Consider the following 22,784-nt stretch of genomic DNA (forward strand, 5'->3'; position numbering starts at 1 on the left):
CCGCTCTCGAAATGTATTGGTCTACAGACTGGATTCTGAACACGCCAATGCTTAGTGATGTTATGACTGAAAAACAATTCAGTCTCATCATGAAGTATTTGCATTTTCAGAATAATGAGGAATACGATTAGGCAACCCAACTTTGCCCAGTCCTCAACAAAATTTATGATTTTCTGATGAAAATCCGTCAAAAATGTAGATCACTCTACATTCCTGAGAGAGACTTCAGTATCGATGAAAGCCTTATGCCATTCAAAGGTGGACTGAAATGTAAGCAGTATATTCCCAAAAAGAAAGCGAAGTATAGAGTAAATTTTTTTATGCTTTGCGAATCGGAAAGTGGATATCTTTGGGATTTCAAACCTTATACGGGAAAGCAAACTGTAATCGAGCACGATAAATATTCGGATCTCCCCTTGTCGATGCGTGCAGTAATGCAGTTACTAGACCCTTTACTGGGGAAAGGTTACAGCATTATAATGGATAATTACTATATATGTGTACTGAACTCGCTGATTTGCTTTTACAGCATCTTACAGATAGTTATGGTACTGTAAATGCAAAAAAGCGAGATATGCCTCCAGATCTGGCTTTAGGAAAGCTATCGAAGGGGGAAATCCGAACTTATCAGCGAGGGAAAGTCTTTGCACTATGTTGGAAAGACAAAAAAGATGTTTTTCTGCTATCTTCCCTGCACAATCCATCAGCGGAATTCGTGGAGAAGCATAGTTTGAAGAAAGCAAAACCCATTGCTGTGTGTGCATACAACGACACTATGGGTTGAGTCGACAGGTGCGATCAGTAGCTATCATTCTATTCTGTAATGAGGAAACAGCATAAAAAATATTACAAAAAAGTGTTTGGACATGTTATTTGAATTTTGAAGTGTTTGGATTTTGTTATTTGGAACAGTTTCCTCCTGTACAAGAAAAAATGTTTGTCTACCATAACATATCTAGAATACAGACTAGAAACTGCGAAAGCATTGCTGCATGCACATGCACCTTCTTCAGCAAGCAGAAAAACAGGAAATCCAGCCAGACATCTGAGGTTGAACGCTGATAACTCCAACCATTATCCCGAAAATGTACCACCAACGGCTAATAAAAAAAAACCTCCACGCAAATATTATGTATGTAATAAAAAAAATATCAGAAAGGAAACAAAAATCTGGTGCCCTGAGTGTAAAACTGCTTTGTGTGTTTACCCTTGCTTCAAGGTGTTCCACGCTGTTCAAGAATTTTAAATTCTGAACAGTATGAAATAAAAAATGTTTGTTTTCAAGGCCATCAAAACAGTCCTTTTCTGGACTACAAATATTGATAGAGGGATACCCGGATGCACTGTTTCTTTTTCATCTTGAAGGCTAATTTTTAAGTTCTTTTTATGACATACAGAAACTGGAAAGAGTATTCCAGGTAAAATGATAAGCTTTTTTATGTCATGTTTATCGAAACGTTTTGAAACTCAGGGGCTACCCTGAGTGTCGAGTCTTCAAAATTCGTGTCATCAGAATTCAGGGTCTGAACCACCTTTCGAGTTATCACAATTAAAGGAGAACTGGCCTACCATACCGGAACACGGGGGGTTGGGCATAGCCCCCCTAGTTAATAAATGAAATATATAAATAATAACGGGAACATTTTCACCTTGCCAACACTCAACATTGATGTGATATGGGTTCCAAATTTCTTGTTTCGGAGATATATATATATATATTACAAAGTTTTGTAATAAAAATTTCTGCTACAACGAAGTTTGGCAGAATCAACAATATTATTACCACCTTATTTCTGTTTCTCGTGTGGGAGAAAAACGGTAAAATGTCACTCTTATAATTATATGAGATGTTATAATGGCAAAAATAGTAAGAAAAAAGTCATTTGCAGTTTCTCTTCAAAACTCAAAGAAAGAACATTGTAAATTCAGCTAGCGGAAAAGAAAATACTACATATTTTTCTCCTGTTATCTGATTTTTTTTTTTATAGTTCAAAGAAGAAATCACTGCATATAACATGAAGTCTGTAGGAGGGAAAAAATCTGGAAATTGGTTTCATTATAACGAATAGAGAAATCATGTCAGAAAAAGTATTCACGTAAGATTCTAATCTCAGCAGACATAACATTTTCTTCTAGATTAGATATCTAAAGTAACTGAACCTTTGCTACTATTTTACACTAAAATGAATGGGTATGTTCCCCAAGTGATTTACGTTTGTAACAGCTGTCTTGCGAACGATTTATGAAATAAATTATCTGAAATATCCGCAGATTGCTTAGGTCTATATCCCCCCCCCCCAAAAAAAAAGATTATGAAACACATATGCACCTTTTCTTTGAAAATAATTCAAATCCTCTTTTTCAAGATAATTGTATGATTTAATTTCTAATTTTTGATAATAAAAGTGAAACTGATCATTATAAATTAAGCAATTATTTTGGCATAAATAATGTATAAGCATGTAAACGAAATATCAGTATTTCTGTTAGAATATAGGTAATCAACAATCGAAAAGGAAACAAGATATTCTTGACATATTCTGCACTACAGCCTGGAGCACTTTAGTGTTCTCCCCTTTCTTCTCAATAGCACTGAGAGTAATAAGCCTTCAACTTTTCCTCCAGCTAAGAGGATATTACCAAGTATTTATAAGACGTAGATTATTTCAGAAATAGCTTCCAGCAGCAGAAGTAATATTTAGATTTTTTTAAAAGAAAAACAAACACAAATAATACTACTGAACTTTCTTTTGTGTGGTATGCATATAAACAATTTTGCATGGTGAAAATATAGCATATTATTTCTAAAATTTTACATAATTTCAGCGGGCAGTAGAACAGATGGTTTTAGATTGCAAATAAATAGAACGGATTTAGAAGCTTCACGATACAATCTGATTGCCGTATATCTTTTGTCAAAATGGTAAAATTAAGTATTTGATTTTGAATGCTGTCTAGAAAAGCTTTCAAACATGTATAGAAATTTAGAGTAGTTATACAATTCAGTTCCAGGAGAGAATAAGGAGGGGGGGGGGGGGAAAGCACATTGAAAATCTTCAAACTGAGCAAAAATGTTGAATCATTCCGTATATGATATTTTTCACATTATATTTTCAACATATCTACGAGGTTATGCACTAGATATTATCGTAATATGCATAATACAAATAAATAAATGAAGAAGGGGAAGAATCACTGATAAAATATCATTGGATATAAATTTTTGATACCAAAAAGACACAATCGGAAACCGAGTAAGGCAATTTAGCATTTTAACATTTTTTTTATTTTGTCTTTATGAATAACAAAAAATTGTTTCTAAATCTGAAATGTGATGATCCATATAATGCTATTTCGCTAGAAACGAAAGAAAAAGGACATTTATTTCAATAAATATTATTTAAAAATATAAATATTTGACATAATATTTTCAAAGCAAACATTTGAAAATTCGAAAAAAAATTATTCAATTATTATACGTAAAGTGAAAGAACAATCAGTGCATCTCTTCTGGTGCACTGATTTGTAGAATAAAATACACCAAATTCACTATCACAAAATAGATTCATTGCAAAAGCTGATCAGTGGGCATTTCAGGATTGATTTTTTTTCGCATATGTGAAATTGGTTTCAATTTTTGGGAAGAGACACAATAAATCATTTTAGAGGCAAGAAAGGTCAAATAACTTAGGACAGTAAATGAAATTCTAAGCAACACAATAGACGTAAAGACAGGGGAGGGGACACAAAGGTCACTCAGCAACAGTTAATCCACTAATGCTATAGAATAGCCGTAACGAGATTAACGGCGGAGGAAGGTAATGGCATGATAAAAGGTAGAATGCCGACGAAGTTTTGATCCATGAAAAAAGCTAGGGAGTGTTGAATATTTCATCCACACCGGCCGGTTGGGAGGTTAAATCAGCTCTTACAAAATATATATAAAGTTTCTAAAAATAATATACCAAATTAAGAGTCAGCTCCCCCCCCCCCAAGATTAGCAAAAATATATAAAAAAAGAAGGGTACAGGAAAACAGATCTAGGTGAGGTGAAGACCAAGGAATAAATCTCCTAAACCTGATTCTCAGGAATAATACCAGAGAAAACATTGTGGCCCTCCCCTGCACAAAGCCTGCAGAACCAACAAGTGCAGTAGTGCCACGTGACAGTTGGTCAAGGAAGGAATCCATTGATATTCTGCAGAGCTCTCCATAAGAACCCCTCATCAAATATCCTGAAAACGCTATTTTTCTTCTTTGGATACTAGCCATATAGTCTCTTTTCACCTTGAATCTTTTAAAAACCTTTTCATTACTCACTCCCTCAGTCTAGCCTGATACGATCTATTTTTCTCAAGCACCACATTTTTTCATACCACGTTTCAAATACATTCAATAGGTCAGTCATCTCCATATTGATCATCCAGGACTCACATCCATATGTCCACACACTCCAGATCATTGTCTTGAGGATCCTTACGTTTAATTTTTTGTTCAGATTTTGGTTTCTTAATATGTGGTATATTTGGAAAAATGCTGCTTTTGTTTTTTTAATTCTGTTCTTAATATTTCATAATTAGATCTATTGTCATCTGTTATCCAGCTCTCAAAGTATTCAAACCTTTTTACATTCTCTGTTCTTTATCCATTCAAAGTGATTTCCATCCCATCATTTCCTTTCCTTGAAATCTTTGTCACTTTTGTTTTTTGAACATTTATTTTCATTTTATCTCTCTCATTTCAAACCCTGTTCACAATCTATTCAAAATTCTTTGCAAACCTTCCTCTGTTTTGCTCATGAGTATGATATCATCTGCATATCTTATATTATTTATCAGATGTCCATTTATCTTTATTTCATCCTTCAAGTCTTCCAAGGCCTCTCTCATCATCCATTCACTATAGACATTAAAAAGGAGTAGGGACATCCCACCAACTTGCTTCACACCCTTCCTTATGGAGATCCATTCGGTATCCTCTCCTTCAAATCTAAATCTGGCTTCTTGAGTTTTATATATTCTAAATAGCAGTCAAATAAGTTTCCCATCTATTCCTATTTTATGCATAATATGAAATAAAACAGAGTGATTAATATTATCAAAAGCTTTTTTTGTAATCTACGAAGCATAGATCTTTATAGCACTCGATTATTCTTTTCCCCAATATCCATAGTGTTATAATGGCTTCCCTAGTTTCCCTGTTTCTCCTGAAACCAAAATTATGCTTCATTTAATTCTCTCTCATCTGTTCAGTTCTTCTATATATTATGTTGATTAGGAATTTTGCAATGTGGTTAGTCAAGCTGATAGTTCTGTGCTTATTGCCATCCATCGTTCCTGTAGTCTTGGGAATAGGAAGAAAAATAGATCTTAAGAGTCTTTAGGTATTCTATCCTCCTCCACACTTCTATTAAAAATGATGGATAGAAGTTTTATCCCTTCCTTTCCCAATGCCTTCAGCAGCTCTCCTTAAATATCATCCACTCCCGGAGCTTTCCTATCCTTTATTCTTTTGATGGCTGCTTCGGTTTCCCGTTCCTTAATTTCTGGGGTATCATCATTTTCTATCTGATTACATTCCAGATTATCTTCATCTCCAAAAAGTTCTGTTACATAATTCTTCCACCTTATCATTTTTTTCCAACAAGATCTTTCCTCTTTCATCCTTCAAAGCACCACTTTTTGTCCTTCTTTTCTTCCCTGAAATCAAGCCTTCATAGACCTTTCCCATATCCTTTGTTGTATCATTTTCCTCTATTTCCTTGCAGACCTGATTGAGCCAGTCTTCCTTTGCCTTTCTAGCCAGAATTTTTACTTGTATATTGTTCTCTTTACGAGGTGGTATCAAAAAGTTTCGAGACTAGCTCTGTTCACCAGAAATTACTTTATTTATCTACGTTTACACACTATCACCTTCAAAATAGTTCCCTTGCATATCAATACAGCACGCCCAGTGTTCTTGCACTTCTGGAATGTGTCCTGGAAGTCTTCTTTTTGAAGAATGTCAAGCATTCTGCGATTCGCGCTGGTTCTCTGCAATTGTGTCAAAACGGTGACCTTTGAGCTGGATCTTCATCTTTGGGAAGAGGGCAAGTCTGCAGGAGCCAAATCTGGTGAGTAGGGTGGGTGCGGAAGTGAGATCATGTTGTTTCTGCCGAGAAACTCTCGTGCGAGGAGAGCTTGGTGACAGGGTGCATTGTGGTTATGGAGCATCCAGTTTTTTGCGCGCCACAGATATGGCCGCTTTCGGCGAATGTCCTCCCTCAGACACCTTAAAACCTGGCTCGCTATTGACAGTCTGGCCCCTGAGGACGAATTCTAGATGCACAATGCCGCGATAGTTGAAAAAGACGATCCTCGAATTTTTACGTTTTTTTCAAACACGAATTTCATTTGCTCTTTGTTCTAACTTGCTGTCCATGATGAAATCGCAGATGTAATAATGCAGGTGGTCAGAATAGCATCAGTTGCACAGCTCACGATGTACACAGGACGATGTCTTTTGGACTACTGACTTATGTAGGTAGGTGCTCCCTGTGACTGTGCGTGCAGCCTTGTGCTGCATCTGTTGGTGTGTTACAAACCTAGTCTCGAAACTTTTTGATACCACCTCGTATATCTTCGTCGTTGTTCTTAGTCTTCCATTGTTTTCTTTCTTCCATTTTTTCTGTTGCTTCCTCCCCTCTTCTCTCTGCCTCACCCAAAAGATCTTTAGCACATTCCTTAATTTTCTCTCTTAAATAAGTCCAGATCACTTCCAAGGAACAATCAGTATCAATATTGCTGACCTTATTTTTCTAGTTCAGCTTGATATTTCTCTCTGATATCTTTTTAGCCCAATTCTTATTTTTATAGTTGCATTTTATTTATTTATTCATCTTAATCTGATTTTTACTTTAATTGTGAGCAGGTTATAATCATTATTACAGTCTGCGCCAGGATAAGTTTTTGCAATTTTTATTATATTTCTATATCTTGAGTTAATTAGTATGTAATCAATTTGATTTTCTCACTTCTTCACTTTTCTGTCCAGATTCTCTCCAAGTATAGTCTTCTCTCGTGTTGTTGAAATCAAGTGTTAGTCACTATCAGTTCATGTCTTCTACAAAACTCCACCAATCTGTCTCCCTTTCATTTTTCCCCAAGTCTCAAGGGCCCAGATCATCCTTTCTTCCTTTCCCTATCTTAGCATTCATATCTCCCATTACCATCAGTATATATATCTCTGTGATGAATTACATTAGCATTAACAATCAGATTTGTGTGAGCAGCATACAAAAACGGCCAACAGCAGTAATTGCATAACCTAGAATACCGTCATCAGAAAACAATATAGTCTTATCTCTCACACATTCCAAATAAAGAATAAGTGATTCAATTTAATACCCAAGTATATGTATAGTAATTTCATGGTTCCTTTGTTTTTCGTACCATTTTACACACAGAATATTTCATATTATCCAAAGTTCTTTTATAATACTTTCGTCTTCAAGTACCATATGTAAAACACTTGTGGGTAGAATTATTAAAAAACTGTTGCAAGGCAACTTCATTTCCTCTCATGAAGAATATTTGGATATTTTCTTTTGTAAAAAAAGTCTATCCAGATTTTATGCTAAATCCCCCCACCCCGATGTAATTTTTGAGAATGAATAGCTTAAATCTTAATTTCAATCTACACTATCTACTAGCTGTTGTCAGGACACCCCTGTTATTTGAAGTTATGGAATATTCCAGGTTTGTTAATAACCTAAAAACTAGTGTACAGATAGTAGGAAGCAGTATTTCATCGTAGCAGTTAAATACAAGTGGTATGGCAACACAATGTGAACTCAGTGACTTCGAGAGAGATGCCATTGTGGACTAACATTGGTGGCATGTCCATACGTGCCATTGCCACTCAACTGGAGCATCCAAAATCAACAGTTGCAATGTGATCAACAAATAGAGACATTCTAGCATCATATGTGCAGGAAAAGACCCAGGGCAGCTGCTGAAAATGACTAACAGGGACAGGAGGGTGTTAAAACGGGTGGCATGCAAAAACTGGCTACAATTGGTATAGACCATCCGTGATGAGCTCCAGAATGTCAGTAACACCATCGTGAGCACTAACACTGTATGAAAAGAACTCCATGTACGGGGTTTCCATGGAAGAGCAGCAGCATACAAGCCGAACATCACAACAACAAACAAGGCGGCTTGTCTGGCCTGGTGAAAAGAGCATGTCAACTGGACAGTTGACAGTGGAAAATAGTACTATGCAGCAATGAATTAAGGTTCACCTAGGTCCCAATCCAAACCAGCTGAATGCACCCCACACCATTGCTCCTCCACCACCAAACTTTACTGTGACCACTGGTCATTGTCCATGGATCCATGAAGGCAGCTCAGTACTTTGATATTCTGGATAATCAGGTGCTGCCTACGTTGTGGAGTCTTTATGGAAAGGACCCGTGTTACTATCAAGATGACAATGCCCCATGGCACAAAGCTGCAGCTGTTATGGAATGGTAAGAAGAGATGGATGTTAAACGATTGCTCTAGTTTCTGCAGCGTCCTGACCTCAATCCCAAAGAAAACCTCTGGGACGAATTGGAATGATGACAGGTTCAAAGCAGCATGTCCTCGATCTGTCGCTGAACTCAGTGCTCTTTAATGGAGGTATGGAGACAAATTCCACCTGATATTTGTTTCACATTGGTGGAAGAAGTTTGAAAACAAGAGCCAAACCATGGAATTTCAGTGGTAAAAACTCTGAAGAAGACATTCATTGATTCGGCTAGGGAGGTATTAATATTATTATTTGACAACTCCAGGGAGTCCAAAAACTCATCAAGGGAGGGCCTGCTCTACAACTCTGTCTCCACCACTCAATCCACCAAATGACTGCAACTACACCAACGCCATCTACCGCCAACCACCACCACTACTATTTCCACAGATAATCACAAACATCCATGCCCACGGTGGGATTCGAACCTGCAGCCGTTTGGCTGGAGAGCGGATACACTAACCACTCGGCCAACCAGGCTAATGTAAAGTTGTCTGTAAGGACTAAAAAAATAAGAATTCCATGGTGGACACAAGAAGTTAAAGAAGCATATAAAAGTTCCTAGCAAATAAGTCAGCAGATGTCCTAAAAGAATACAGAAAAAAATGTATGAGGGCTAACCTATTTGCAAAAGTAGCTAAACAATAATACTCATGGGAAGACTGGTATGAATATAGATAATAAATATCGGGAAGATGACAAAATGTTCTAGAGGCTATTGAAAAAAGCTTAAAAATGGAGGAATGAGCATTGTAAAAGAAATCAAATATGTAAAGGTAACAAGAAAACTGCAAATAAGGATAATTCTAGATGTCTGGAGTAATTACTTTGAATGACTGTTAAACAAAACAGGTAGTGAGAGAACTATACCAGAAAATTTTCAGTTTGTTCAAGAGGAATGTGAAGAGAAGTACATATCAAGACTACAAGTAGAAACAGCCATCAAAAATTTAAAATGCAGAAAGGCAGCTGGACCAGATGATATTCAACTAGAAATGCTTAATTATGGGGATATAAAAGTTTTGCAGTGTATACTGTATAAATGTATAATTTATACTGTAAAATTCTGAGGGCCTGGTCAGAAGGTCAAATTCCAGATGATTGGAGTAGCGCTCTAATAGTTCCCATCTATAAAAAAAAGGAAATAAAGCTGAATGAGAATTACAGAAGAATTTTTCTACTAAGTGTGACAAGTAAGATTTATGCTAACATACTTGAAAAAAGGTTCAGAAAGAGAAACTTGGAAAAGAACAAGCTGGATTCAGATCAAGAGGTTGTCAAGATCAGATTTTCACTTTATGACAAATAGTTGAGAAATCATGGGAATATGAACAGGTTCTGTACTTGAGTTTCATAATTTCATAGAAATGACAAGGTTCCCAAAGAAAAGCTTTCAAAACTACAATTATATGTGGTAAATTCAAAAATTCGAATACAAAATAGAATAATCAGAGCTACTGCCATTACTAATATCTTTGCATATTCAACTAGTGACCTGTTTGCCATTAACATTTTGCCATTACAAACTTTATTTATATAATTGTATACTAAATGTAAGAAATAACATTGCAATTTGTTTTGTATATATAATGTAGTACCCAAGGCAAACAAAGAAATTTTTCACAAATCACATGAGCACTCAGCAACAAGCAGCTACAATAAATTGCCTAATGAAATAAAGTCTGTAACATTAACATCAGGTTGCACTTTTAGAAAAAGATTGAGAGACTACCTCATGGGACTAAATGATGTTGACTTATTTTAAATGCATATAAAAAAAATACTTGTTATATACTATGTCTCAATTATTTTCTCTATCAATTCATGTGCCCTCATAGATACAGTCATTTAATGTTTGTGAACTGCATTGCCTACATTTGTATTTTTATAGTAATCAGTATGGCTATGGCCATTGGTTACATGCATTGTACAGTTCTTTCTAATCTATTTCCATTTTCGTCCTTTATTCTTAAGTCTTTTTTACTACCAATCTCTGTATTTCCACTTGGAAAATAATTGTAGGAGACATGCGTGCACACACGCACACAGTATATGTAATAAACATTTTTTTTTTACTAATCTACTATTATCATTTGTATTGTTCAAAATACTTGTTGCATCTATTTTATATTTTCATTTGTACTACTTATTCAGTGTGTTAATAAAATTTCAATTTCAAATGGAACATTATACAGAGCAATACATAATCTATATTTAAGTTGTAAGTCAGCAGTTAGAAATGAAGGAAATATAGGAAGATAATTTGATGTAAAATCAGGTATAAAAGACAAAGATGAACATTATCTCCATTGTTGTTCAAAATCTATTATGGATCACATTATGAAAGAAAGTGGCATTAAGGTCTAATATTAGAATTGGAACCAAACCAAAGTCTCTGACCTCATAGGAAGAGTGAAATATCTGAAGTAGCAATGGGCTGGGCATATTGCTTGAAGACAAGATCAATGATGGACAAAAGAATTACGGGATTGGATTCCACGAGAGAAAAAACAACCACGACGCCGACTTAAATCACAGCAGATTGATGATATCAGATTTGCAGAAGTGACATGGGAAAGAAGAGCCATGGACAGACAGTTTAGGAGTAATCTTGGAAAGGCTTTCATCCAGAAGTAGATCGACAATGGATGATGATGATGATGATTAGAATTGGAGATGTCAAACTTAGCTCTTTTCTTTTGCAGATGATGTTGTACTCCTAAACATAGCTATCAAGTCTCCAGGATTCTCTAACTATATTGAATAACAGCTGTATCAATCTTGGCATGAAAATCAACAATAAAAAGACGAAAACAATGAAAACAGGTAAAATATTGAACCCATGAACTACATTCTGAATGGAGAGTCTATAGAACAGGTAAAACATTTCAGCTCTTTAGGTGCAGTGAAGATGCACTTTTAGTAAGAATACCATGCAATATATGGCAAGTTAAATCTAGAAACAGACAACAGAATAAGCAAAGCTGGTATAGTGGATAACCAGATGAATAAATTTATATGAAATAAGAGAGAAATTAGCCAAAACACCAAATTAGTAGTACGCAAGACGTGTTCAAACCAGTTTTAAGTTATGGATCTGATAATTGGGTTAGAAATAAAGCATCTCATCAAAGACTACAGAGATATGAGGGTTCTGAGAAAAATTAGGAGAATGAACAGATGGCAAAGTCATATTAAAAATGAAGATATTAAAAAGGAACTTGGCATTGTTAGCATTCAAGAATGTGTGTGCAGAGCTAACCTAAGATGGTATGGCGACTTCAATAGAATTGATGAGGAAAAGTGGGAAGGTCAGAAAAACAGGTGTTTGATGCTAAGATGGCAGGAAAGAGATCCAGAAGAGGATCAAAGTCAGGGTGGATTGATTCAGTCAAAAATACCTTAGAAGCACGAAATGTTAGATATGATAATATTGGAGTTCTGACAAGTAATAGACTAAGTTGGAGGAAAATTGTGGATAAAAGATTAATAATAATGTAAATTTAATCATGTAGTGCTGTCATAATAGCCTGAACATTCCCTATCAGGAAATTGATGATAATGAAAATATAAAACATTTGCATGTAAAAAGTTTGCAATTGCCAACTCTTTCTGTAAGTTTTGCTTGCCAAAATGATGACTATAGGTTCAAGTCATGTGGATCTGTGGAATGGATAGTGTGAAACAAGAATGCATTTTAAAGAAACTGAAATCTGTTTTTAACAGTATGTAGCACAGATGTGTTCTCACATTAGAACACAAAAAGACTACTGGTATATTAAGAAGACTATTAATATTAATTTATAAAATTAGAATGCATCTATATGTGAAAAATTGGGTCAATTTTTGACTATGATTAATGGAGGATAAAAAAAAAAATACAAGTTAAAATTTTAACAGAAAACAATATGTAAAATCAAGGAAAGCATGAAATTTTAAAGGTAAGTTTTACTACATTTCTTTGTTTGCCTGAAAGTTTTAACTCATATTCTCTTTCAAGTGCTAGTGTTCTGGATTGCATCTATTAGTCAAGAAAAGGCAGAAGCAAGTAGCATCTGTGCTAAAAATGTGTGTTCAAGCAGCATACAAAAGTCTCAAGTAAAAAGAAATTTTTTGTAAGTAAACTAGTTTGCTTATAAGTATCTTAATATAATTTCACTTACAAAATTTCTTGTGTTTGGATAGAGTACTGGAGCAGCACTTTTTGTAAAATCAATCTGAAATCTTGCATCCTCTGGAACAGGTAAAATTGATGTAACTGTCATAGAGTGTGAGAAGGTACTATATACTTGTAAGTTTTGTGAAGAAATTTTACCCTAAAATAAAAATAATATATATTTGCTTAAAATGCATATCTGATAATGAATAAATATGTTGCTAGAACAGCTAGAATAAAAGCAATTTTTTATACTATTTAGAATCAATATGAACTTCAAGCCCTATTTAAACTAATTCTCAAGAAAACTTACTTTACAGTTCCACTTACCCATACTTCATTATGGAATTCTGAATCTTAAGTTTTTGTTGATCTGATTGTTTAATGGTCATTCACAGTTTTTCCATGATGAACATTATACACATGATTTATACACATGAAGGCTATTACAACTTTGGAAAGACATCAATATCATCAGTACAGAATCATTAGTACACTGTTATCGTTATAATCAATGTGAGCATGGTTCAACAAATTCAGTTCTTCAGTTCCACATTGTGATTGGTAACTGAAGGCCATTCAGAGTTTTTAGGTAATTGACCTTTCTCTATATGCTTCACCATATACAGTGTTTCCACATTAAACTCCCTTAAAACTATCTCAGAACAAGTCAGAAATCTGGATTCAAAACACGCTTTCTCATGATGAGCTATCACTCTAATAACATGACAACTTGCACATCTGGTAACCAAAACTGAAATTCTTGCCTAACCTGCTTCACTTCAATAAGTTTGCAATCAATAGGGTTTTTTATGGAAACAATGCTGAAAGTATCATGATATCTGCAATGTGTTTTACACTGAAATAGCTAACAATGCAATATGGTTACACTGAAATAAGCTAAACTTCTAATATCAAAGAAATTCCTTCAAAGGGAAACTTAACATCAGTATCCATTGTAAATTTCTTCGCACTGTCACATAAGGGAAGTAAAGTGTACCTATTCATCTGATGCTACTCTACTAAGAAAAGAACAAACTCCTGTTCATTGGACTTCCAGTATAGAGACCACATGTTTGGTAAGAGAACTACGAGTGTGGTCTGAAAGGGTCTTGGCCTCAATAATAGATGGCAACACTATCGGCAAGATTTTTTTTTTTTCCTAAGTTGGTACATCTGTCATAAGCATTTATGTGAAATTGCAAGCCATTCTAAGTAGTTTGTTTCATACAGCTGTCTGAAACAAAAGTGTTGTCAGTATCTGTTGAAATGGATAAAATTGAGTATTGTGGGGTTATAAAATTCTTTGTAAAAGAAGGTTTAACGGCAAAAGAAATTCATTCGAAGTGCATAAAAGTTTATGGGCACTCATCTCCTTCGTTTTCGACAATTACAAAATGGGCTGCTGAGTTTGGCCGTACCAGCCTTGAAAATGATCCACGTGAAGGACATCCAAATGTATAACAACAAAAAGAATAAGAAATCATTGATCAAGTGCACGATATGGTATTGGATGACCAGCAAGTCAAAGTGCGTGAAATTGCTGAGACTATAGGCATTTCAAAAGAACGTGTGGGATATATTTTGCATGAAGAATTGCAAAATACAAGATGGGTACAGCGCTTGCTCACAGCAGATCAAAAATGCACTCGTATGTAAATCTCTGACCAGCGCTTAGGGTGTTTTAACTATAATAAAACTGATTTTGTGCACCGATTTATTACTATGGATGAGAATTGGATTCACCATTACACAACAGAATCAAAACAGTGAACAGAAGTTGGTTGTTCAGAACCAAAGAAGAAAAGTCAGTTCCATCAGCAGGAAAGGTCATGGCATTGGTGTTTTGGGATGCTAAAGGTATTTTGTTTATTAATTACCTTGAAAAGGGTAAAACAATAACCAGGGAATATTATTCTGATCTTTTAACCAGACTAGATGAAAAAATTCGTGAGAAAAGACCCGGTTTGCAGAAGAAAAAAAATCATCTTTCATCAGGACAATGCACCTGCCCACAAAGGTGTTTTGGCAATGGGAAAATTAAGGATCAGCACTATGAATTGTTTGAACATCCACCCTATTCCCCAGATTTGGCTCCCTCTGACTTCTATCTCTTCCCAAAACTAAAACTCTTCTTCAATGGTCAGAATTTTTCTTCGAATGAAGAGGTGATTGCAGCTGTAGAGGGGTATTTTGCAGATCATACTGAGAACCACTATAGGGACAGGATAATGGTGCCGGAGCATCTCAAATGAATGTATTAGTCTTAAGGGAGATTATGTTGAAAAATAAAAATTATTTTGAAATTATAAATTTGTTTTTTCATTGTTAGGCTGAAAACCTTTCAGACCACCCTTGTAGGTTCATTAAAATAACAGTAAAATCTAAAGAAGTTTCGTAAATTGTCAGACTTGCATCGTCAGGAACATAGGGCTATAAGGAATATGAGCTATGAGACAGATGACTTTGGGAAACTTCACACAGCTCATGACACCTCTGGCAGCACAAGCAATGTACAGATGTATACAAAAAGTAAGTATGGATAAACAGTGTAGCAGTGTAATGCATGCACATCGACATTAGGTAAGCAGTGGGAGAAAAAAAAAATGTTAATCAGATATAAGAAAATTGATAGCACTAGGAATATAAATTGCAGGCTAGAAATGTAAATCACACAGTAAAGAAAGTGTAAGTGCAATATGACAAAAGACTGGTGAATCAAGGGAACACTACCACTATGCTACAAGAATGAGAAGGAAAAATGCAGTTCTTAGACTTCCAATACTGTTTAATTTATTTGCTAATGATATGTCTTGCAGAATGAAGGTATATTCCACTATTTGCTGATGCAAAGTTTGTGAGAGTTATAAGGAGTAATGTCAATGTCAACTGTCTGCAAGAAGATTTACATAGACTTTTAGAAAACAAATGAGTAGTATTTAAATAGACAAAGTTTTATAACCAAAACATTCATAAAACAACAGGAATTCATTAGTCATTAAGTAAAATACACCCCACTAGTTCCACCACCTAAAATAGACTTGCTGATTTCTTTAAGATTAATAAATCGAAAAACTATACATGGATCGCTAAGTTGATTAAACACTGAAAAGTCATTAGAATATAAATAGGTAAATTCATATAAACAATAAATGTAAAAATGCATGGCATGTATTAGATGTCTGCAATTAGCAATAAAGGGTGATTGTTGACGAATTTGAAATTTCTAATGTCAAAAGATTTAATAAGAGATTTCCATATGTCATAATAACAGTCCTTGGTTTTTTGTTCATAATGTGATCCATATAGATAATAAATAAGAGAGAGAGGGGATAATGTACATCCTTGTCTGACACCAGATTTGACATTAAACCATCTTCCTGTACTTCCTTCAATTCTAACTGCTGACAATATGTGCTTTCTTTCATCATCAATTTTCTGATATATACCCTCAAGGGGTGTACAGGATATGATAGTACTACATGAAAAATTTACATCATTACTAACTTCCTATCTACAATTTTCATCCAAATCAGTCTGTTAAATGTCAAGACTCCAGTATTATTAGGTCTTATATTTCTGTCTTCTAAGGCACTTTTTACTATATCAATCCACCTATATATTGGTCTTCCTCTGGGTGATTTTCCTGGCAGAGAACACTTGTTTTACTAATCTTTTCTCTCCCATTCTGCTTAAGTGACCATACCAACTGAAATTAGCTCTGCTAATGCATTCCTGGATGCTGAAAATATCAAGTTCTTTCCTAATATCCTTGTTTTTAATATGATACTTTCATTCATGCCCCTAATCCTTCACAGGACTCTCATATCTGCAGTCTCTAGTCTTTGGTCAAGTGTTTTACTTCTAACATAGCTTTCAGATCCATAAGTTAAAATTGGTTTAAACACCGTCTTGTACACAGATAATTTAGTGTTTTGGCTAATTTCTCTCTTATTCCATATACATTTATTCAGTTGACTTCTTACCATACCAGTTTTGTTAATTCTGTTGTCTATTTCCATTTTAATTTACCATCTTTGCTAAAAATCGTGTCGAAGTAGCTGAAATGTTTTACTTGTTCTACAAGTTCTCCATTCACAATGCAGTTGATATTTTCAATGTTTCTGTCTATTTTCATTGTCTTTTTAATGCTGACCTTCATACCATATCTATTACAACAGTTATTCAATTTAGTAAGGGAATCTTGCAGACTTGTAGTGGATTTATTTAGAAGCATAACATCATCCGCATAAAGCAAAGAGCTGAGATTGACATTGCCAATTTAGATATCAGGTTTAATACAACTTTTCCTTCATAACGTGATCCATATGGATAACTAATAAGAGAGGGGATAATGTACATCCTTGTCTGACACCACATTTAACATTAAACCATCTTCCTATACTTCCTTGAATTCTAACTGCTGACTTACAACTCAAATAAAAACTAAGTATTGCTTGATATAATGCCCCATTGACACCATATAACTGTAGCGTTTTGAATAGCTTCTCTCTCGGCACCTTGTCATATGCCTTTTCCAGATCTACAAAACTTAAATACAGATCTTTGTTATATTCCCATGATTTCTCAACTATCTGTCGTAAAGTGAAAATCTGATCCTGACAGCCTCTATTTTGCCCGAATCCAGCTTGTTCTTCACCAAGCTTCTCAACTGTTTCTCAAGTATACTTGCATATATCTTACCAGGAACACTCAGTAATGAATTGCCTCTGTAATTCTCACGTTCAGTTTTATTTCCCTTTTTATATATGGGAATTATTTCCCTTTTTATATATGGGAATTATTTCCCTTTTTATTTATGCTCTACTCCAATCATCTGGAATTCGTCCATATGTCCAGCTCTTCTGAACTATGCAGTGCAGCCACTAAGATTTTTATACCTCCATACTTGAGCATTTCTGGTCAAATATCATCTACTCCTGCTGCCTTTCCACATTTCAGGCTTTTGATGGCTTTTTCTACTTCAAGTATGGATATGTATTCCTGACTGAATGCCTGGTCAGTATTTTTTACCACTGTGCTGTCATCGCAGCTTGTTTCATTTAGCAGTTTTTCGAAGTAATTACTCCATACTTCAAGGAGATCTTTTTCTCCCGTTTTCATGTCACCTTTAGCATCTCTAATTCCTTTTATAGCACCCATTCCTCCATTTCTGAGCTTCTTCAACAACCTCCAGAATATCTTGTCTCCTTCTTGATATTTATTTTCTAAGTTCTTGCCAAAGCCCTCCCATGACTTTTGTTTAGCTAGTTTTCCACAGTGTTTAGCTTTCTTACATTTGTCTCTGTATTTTCTAAGAGACATGACTAATTTCCCAGGAACTTCTGATATGCTTTCTTCTTTTCCTTCACTGCCTCTTTATTACTGTATCCACCATGGAGTTCTGATTTTTCTATCCTCGCACACAACCTCACCACATGCCTCTCTGACTGAATCAATCAGTGTTTTCTTCAGGCATTGCCACTGAATCTCCAAGGTTTGTTTCCTGCTCTCAAACTCTTTCTTTTTTCTTGAATAATATTTGTGTATTTTAGTCTTAATTTCACATCTGAGAGCTGCTCAACTTTTATTCTCTTTAAAACTTTCTTACATGTTCTTCTTTTCAATATGAAATTCAATTTTATCATACTCAAGACGAAATGGTGATCACTTCCTATATCAAAATCCTCTGTACACTCTGCTGTCCTGCACCAGTAGGAAAACATCACTATCAACAGTAACATAGTGGATGAGACTTTTCTTCTTCCTTGCCTCTTCTCTCCATGTGAATTTGCGCACATTTTTATAGTAGAACATCACGTTAGTAACAACCAGTTCATGTCCTGAGCAGAAATCCAACAAGTTGTCATTCCATATATTAATTCAGTATCCACAAAATTGGCATGAATGTTAAAAGCTCATAACATCAGAGTTTGTTTTTAAACCAACTACCACGATCAGATAAGTCTTAAGATCACCCAAAGATGAGGTACCTTTCTTCAATTTTCCTGGAGTATATGAAATTCCATGCACGTGTGGCCTTTCTTACATTGGACAGACCTCTAGAAGTTTTGAAATAAGACAGAAGGAACATGTGGGGGCTGTCAATCACAACAGAATCATCACATCTGGTTTAGCTCATAATTTCTCAACATCAAATCACGTTATAGATTAGAAAAACAGTTCTATGCCTTACATCGAGAATGACTACAGACACAGAACTTTCAAAGAAGCAGCATGGTACTACGTACGGGCAATAATTTCAATAGAAATCAAGGTGCTATTCTTAAAGACATATGGAAAAATCTCATTAATTCTCTCAGCTTAACAGAACTACAATATACGAAAAACTACTAAAAACAACACATGGTCACGTACCGGATTCTGACTGAAGCATTCGAACGCATGCATGCCATTAAACACGAAATATCAAATGTAACGGCCTAGCAGTTACTAAAGTGTATGTTTTCATGTAACTTGATGCATTTGTTTTCACACCAGTACAGCCTTGAAAATGCTAGTGAAACTTGCATTTTCAAGGGTGTGGCTAGTGAAACTTGTTGGCTCTGTATTTTTAATCATTAAATCATATTGTCTTTTAACAATAAAAGTTCTAAGTATTTGCCATTATTATTAGCTTTGCTCTTTTCTCCAAATTTTCACAAAATATTTTTGTATGTCTGACAATCATTTCCTACTCTGCTATTTAGTTCCCCAACAAGGATCAACTTTTCCTTTTTCATTGCGTCAGTTTGTTTCTCTAAAACCTCAAAAAATTCCTCCACTTCTACTTTAGTAGAACCTTCTTTGGGACCAGGCAGAACTAAGTCTTATTGTCCAGTTCCCCATTCTCATATTTGCCCACATCACTCTACTTGAGACTGCCTGCCATTCAAGAAGATCAGCCTCGTATTTAGTGTTGAATACTATGGCTACTTCTTCTTTTCCTTGATTGTCATTGCCTGAATATAACATTTTGTATTTATTGCTCATAAAGACTTCACCAATTTTGTCTTTTTTTTGTTTCAGTCACCCCTATTATGTCGATCTGGTACTTATCCAATTCCTCAGTTACCACCATTTCTTTGCCATTCAAGCTTCTTATGTTGATAGTACCGATCTTGAACTCTGGTGATGTTGAGTTGGGATAAGTTTTATGTAGCAGACTTTTCGCTGTTTGCCCTGGTTCCCTGGCAAAAACAACGGGGGCCTTGTTTAACCGGGCAACGCCCCAGCTGGCATGAAATTCTGTCATGTTGTACCATCATTTGAAATTTTGGTTTAAGCCAATAAGAATACAATTTGGTCGGTTAATCCCAAATTGCCAGCTCATCCTCATCCGTTCAGTATCCAGGTAGATACCTAATCGGGTATACCATGAGACAGTGAGAATTGGACATTAGGTCAGAAGCTCTGGTCGGTTCTCCACATTCCTTTGAAGGCTATATGGAGGTCTCGTCTCAGTTATATAGTTTTGACCCTTAAGCACCCCAGTCCTTTCTTTCTTACCTCAAAAATCCAGGGCTTGTCTGTCGTATATAGGCTACACCACATGAACATGGAATTCTATATACTCCTGGGTATTTGTAGAAAGGTGTGCTATCTTTAGGAAAACTCAGGAGGCTATGAGCAGTTTGAAATGGTTGAAAAGTTAATCTGATGTTAGGATCTTTGAAAAGAGATGCTATTTTATAATTGACAGACCTGCAATATATGGTATCGTGATGGAATCTTTGTATTCTTGTTATATGGAGCAGTAGGATTCAATCAAAAATAAAATCCGATTGTTTTCTTGGAATAGCTATTGGCAAAAAAGAGTTTGAAGTTTCGTCTTGAGTTGGTTATCATTTTGTATAATACATAATAGTGTGGATTATGCCTAATTTTTGAGAAAGATGGTGAAAGGATAAGGCATGAAGATAACATCCCGTATGTGTAAGTTTACGATACAACTTCAAGAGTAATACTGCTTTTTAGTGAAAATGATGGAAAAGTTCATCATTTTCAAGCTCTAATGTAAATTTGATAGCAGGTTTGGGAGGCCACATTTCCAAATAATAAAGATGTCATCCACACATCTCCACCATACTGCTTTTTTTTAGACTTATTTCCATTAGGAAAGTCTTCTCAAAATTCTCCATGAACAGGTCAGCTGAAGGAGAGAGGGTGCTGCTCACAACGGGTCCAAATGTTTGCTTGTAAAATGTATTACAAAACTGAAAAAAACTGGACTGAAAACAATCTTCAAATAAGTTGGCGACATATTGATGTTCTCATCAGTAAAAAGCTGAAAGCAGTGTTACTCTTGAAGTGTATTTTATTCAAACTTGCCTGCAGTCATCATACCTCATCCCTTCATTATCATCTTCAAAAATTAGGCATAATCTCATCATAAAGAATAGAGCAGTTTTTTCTATTATACAAAATGAGTACTGACTCAAGACAGAACTGCAGCCTAATTTTTTTGTTCTCAATGACAATTCCAAGAAAACAGTTGATAGGATTTTATTTTTGAATCCTACTGCTCCTACTTACCAGAATAGCCAATACAAAGAGTCAATCACAATACCATATATTGGAAGTCTTTCAATTAAAACAGCATCTCTTTTCAAAGAACATATTATTCGAGTAACTTTTTCCAATTCAACTCATTCAAACTGTTTGTCGTCTCCTGAAGCCTCCCTAAAGATAGCACACCTTTCTACAAATACCCAGTAAATCAGACATCTGATTTGGCCAACCATACTTATAACGAACCATGTAATTGATTGGAACTTTTCAACCACACCTTATATAGAAGAGAACTTTTACTTCTGACATTTAAGGGAATCAGTTTGTCAGTCATGCATTTTGCATAGATCACTGAAGAAAAAATAAAGAACTGGTATTAAGTGACATGGAAATCTCTTAAATCTTTTAACATTAGAGATTTCAACTTCAACTTCGTGCCTGTGCTCAGATTTGTTACATTGTAACAAATATTGAAAATATTGTTTATTTTCGATAAAATTATACAGTTTGGTATAATTCAAAATTACTTAAAACTGTGCTCTAAAACAGGGAATACTGTGCTCAGATTTGTTATATTGTAACAAATCTGAGCACAGGATTCCCCATGTGATCTAACCAATGCCTTATACCATGTCACAACCACTTCATTATTGCTACATGTGTCTGCATTCCTTATTTGCTTTTTCATTCTCTTCTCTCTCTCTCTTTCTTCCAGCTTATGTTCAAAGAACATAAGCTGGAAGAGGTAAGGAACTTTTGCACCTAGGGTGCAACATGACACGTGATTTAGACTAAAATAAAGATAACATCTTGGATAACAAAAGTGAAAATAAACAAACAGGCAATGCAGTTTGCGCCAGTAGTAGAGTGTTCATAGTGCTTATCGGGTTTACTCCGTCTCTTTAAATATTTGGACATTACAATTAAAGACATAGCATTTGTTATAGTTTTTATTTTAGAACATTATTGGGGTTATGATAATGGATTATATGTTTAATTTTGAATTATACTCAACTGTATATAATAAATAATATTTTTTCATGAAACAAATCAAAAAGAATATATTTTATTTTTAAGTAATTTTGAATTATACCAAACTGTATAATTTTATCGAAAATAAACAATATTTTAAAAAAATTTTACCATAATTTTGATATTTTATCCAAACACGTATACACTGTACTTACAGTGTGTATGTATATTTCAAAAGTTGCAGCACCCCCACGATTTCAAGCTACGAGCTGCCACTGAATATGACACAGGCTTCCAAGGAATAACAAAAGTTATCGTGGGAGGCTCTCCCCAGAAAACACAAAGCCTATCAAACCACTTCTTGAACTCAATCACCATTCATGCTTTCACCACTCTATCAGAAAATGCATCCCAAGGTTCAACACCCTCTGTGCAAAGAAACCACTCCTTACCCTCTTGCTCACGACTTCCTTTTGTAACTTCCAGGGATAGCCCCTTGTCCTCACTCCTTACACCTGTCCCACCAAATGAAAGAATCCCCACTGTCAACCCCATAACTACCTCTCAACAGTTTAAAAGTCTCAAATCAAAT

The 22,784-nt window shown here is 35.1% G+C and overlaps 1 protein-coding gene across 6 annotated transcripts in view; it reads right to left on the minus strand.

Moving 5' to 3' along the window:
- The window catches only part of Tmem131 (Transmembrane protein 131), a 704,637-nt gene that overhangs the window by 251,423 nt on the left and 430,430 nt on the right, over window positions 1-22,784 (minus strand). For all 6 annotated transcript variants that reach the window (XM_090406393.1, XM_090406392.1, XM_090406391.1 and 3 more), the window contains one exon: window positions 12,717-12,869. In XM_090406393.1, coding sequence (XP_090262519.1) covers window positions 12,717-12,869 — 153 coding nt within the window. The remainder of the gene's footprint in view (window positions 1-12,716; window positions 12,870-22,784) is intronic.

The sequence above is a fragment of the Typopeltis vanoorti genome, chromosome 16 (genome assembly GCF_054136105.1).
Source record: "Typopeltis vanoorti isolate ZY-2024b chromosome 16, IOZ_Tvanoo_1.0, whole genome shotgun sequence".
NCBI classification, from domain to species: Eukaryota; Metazoa; Arthropoda; class Arachnida; order Uropygi; family Thelyphonidae; genus Typopeltis; species Typopeltis vanoorti.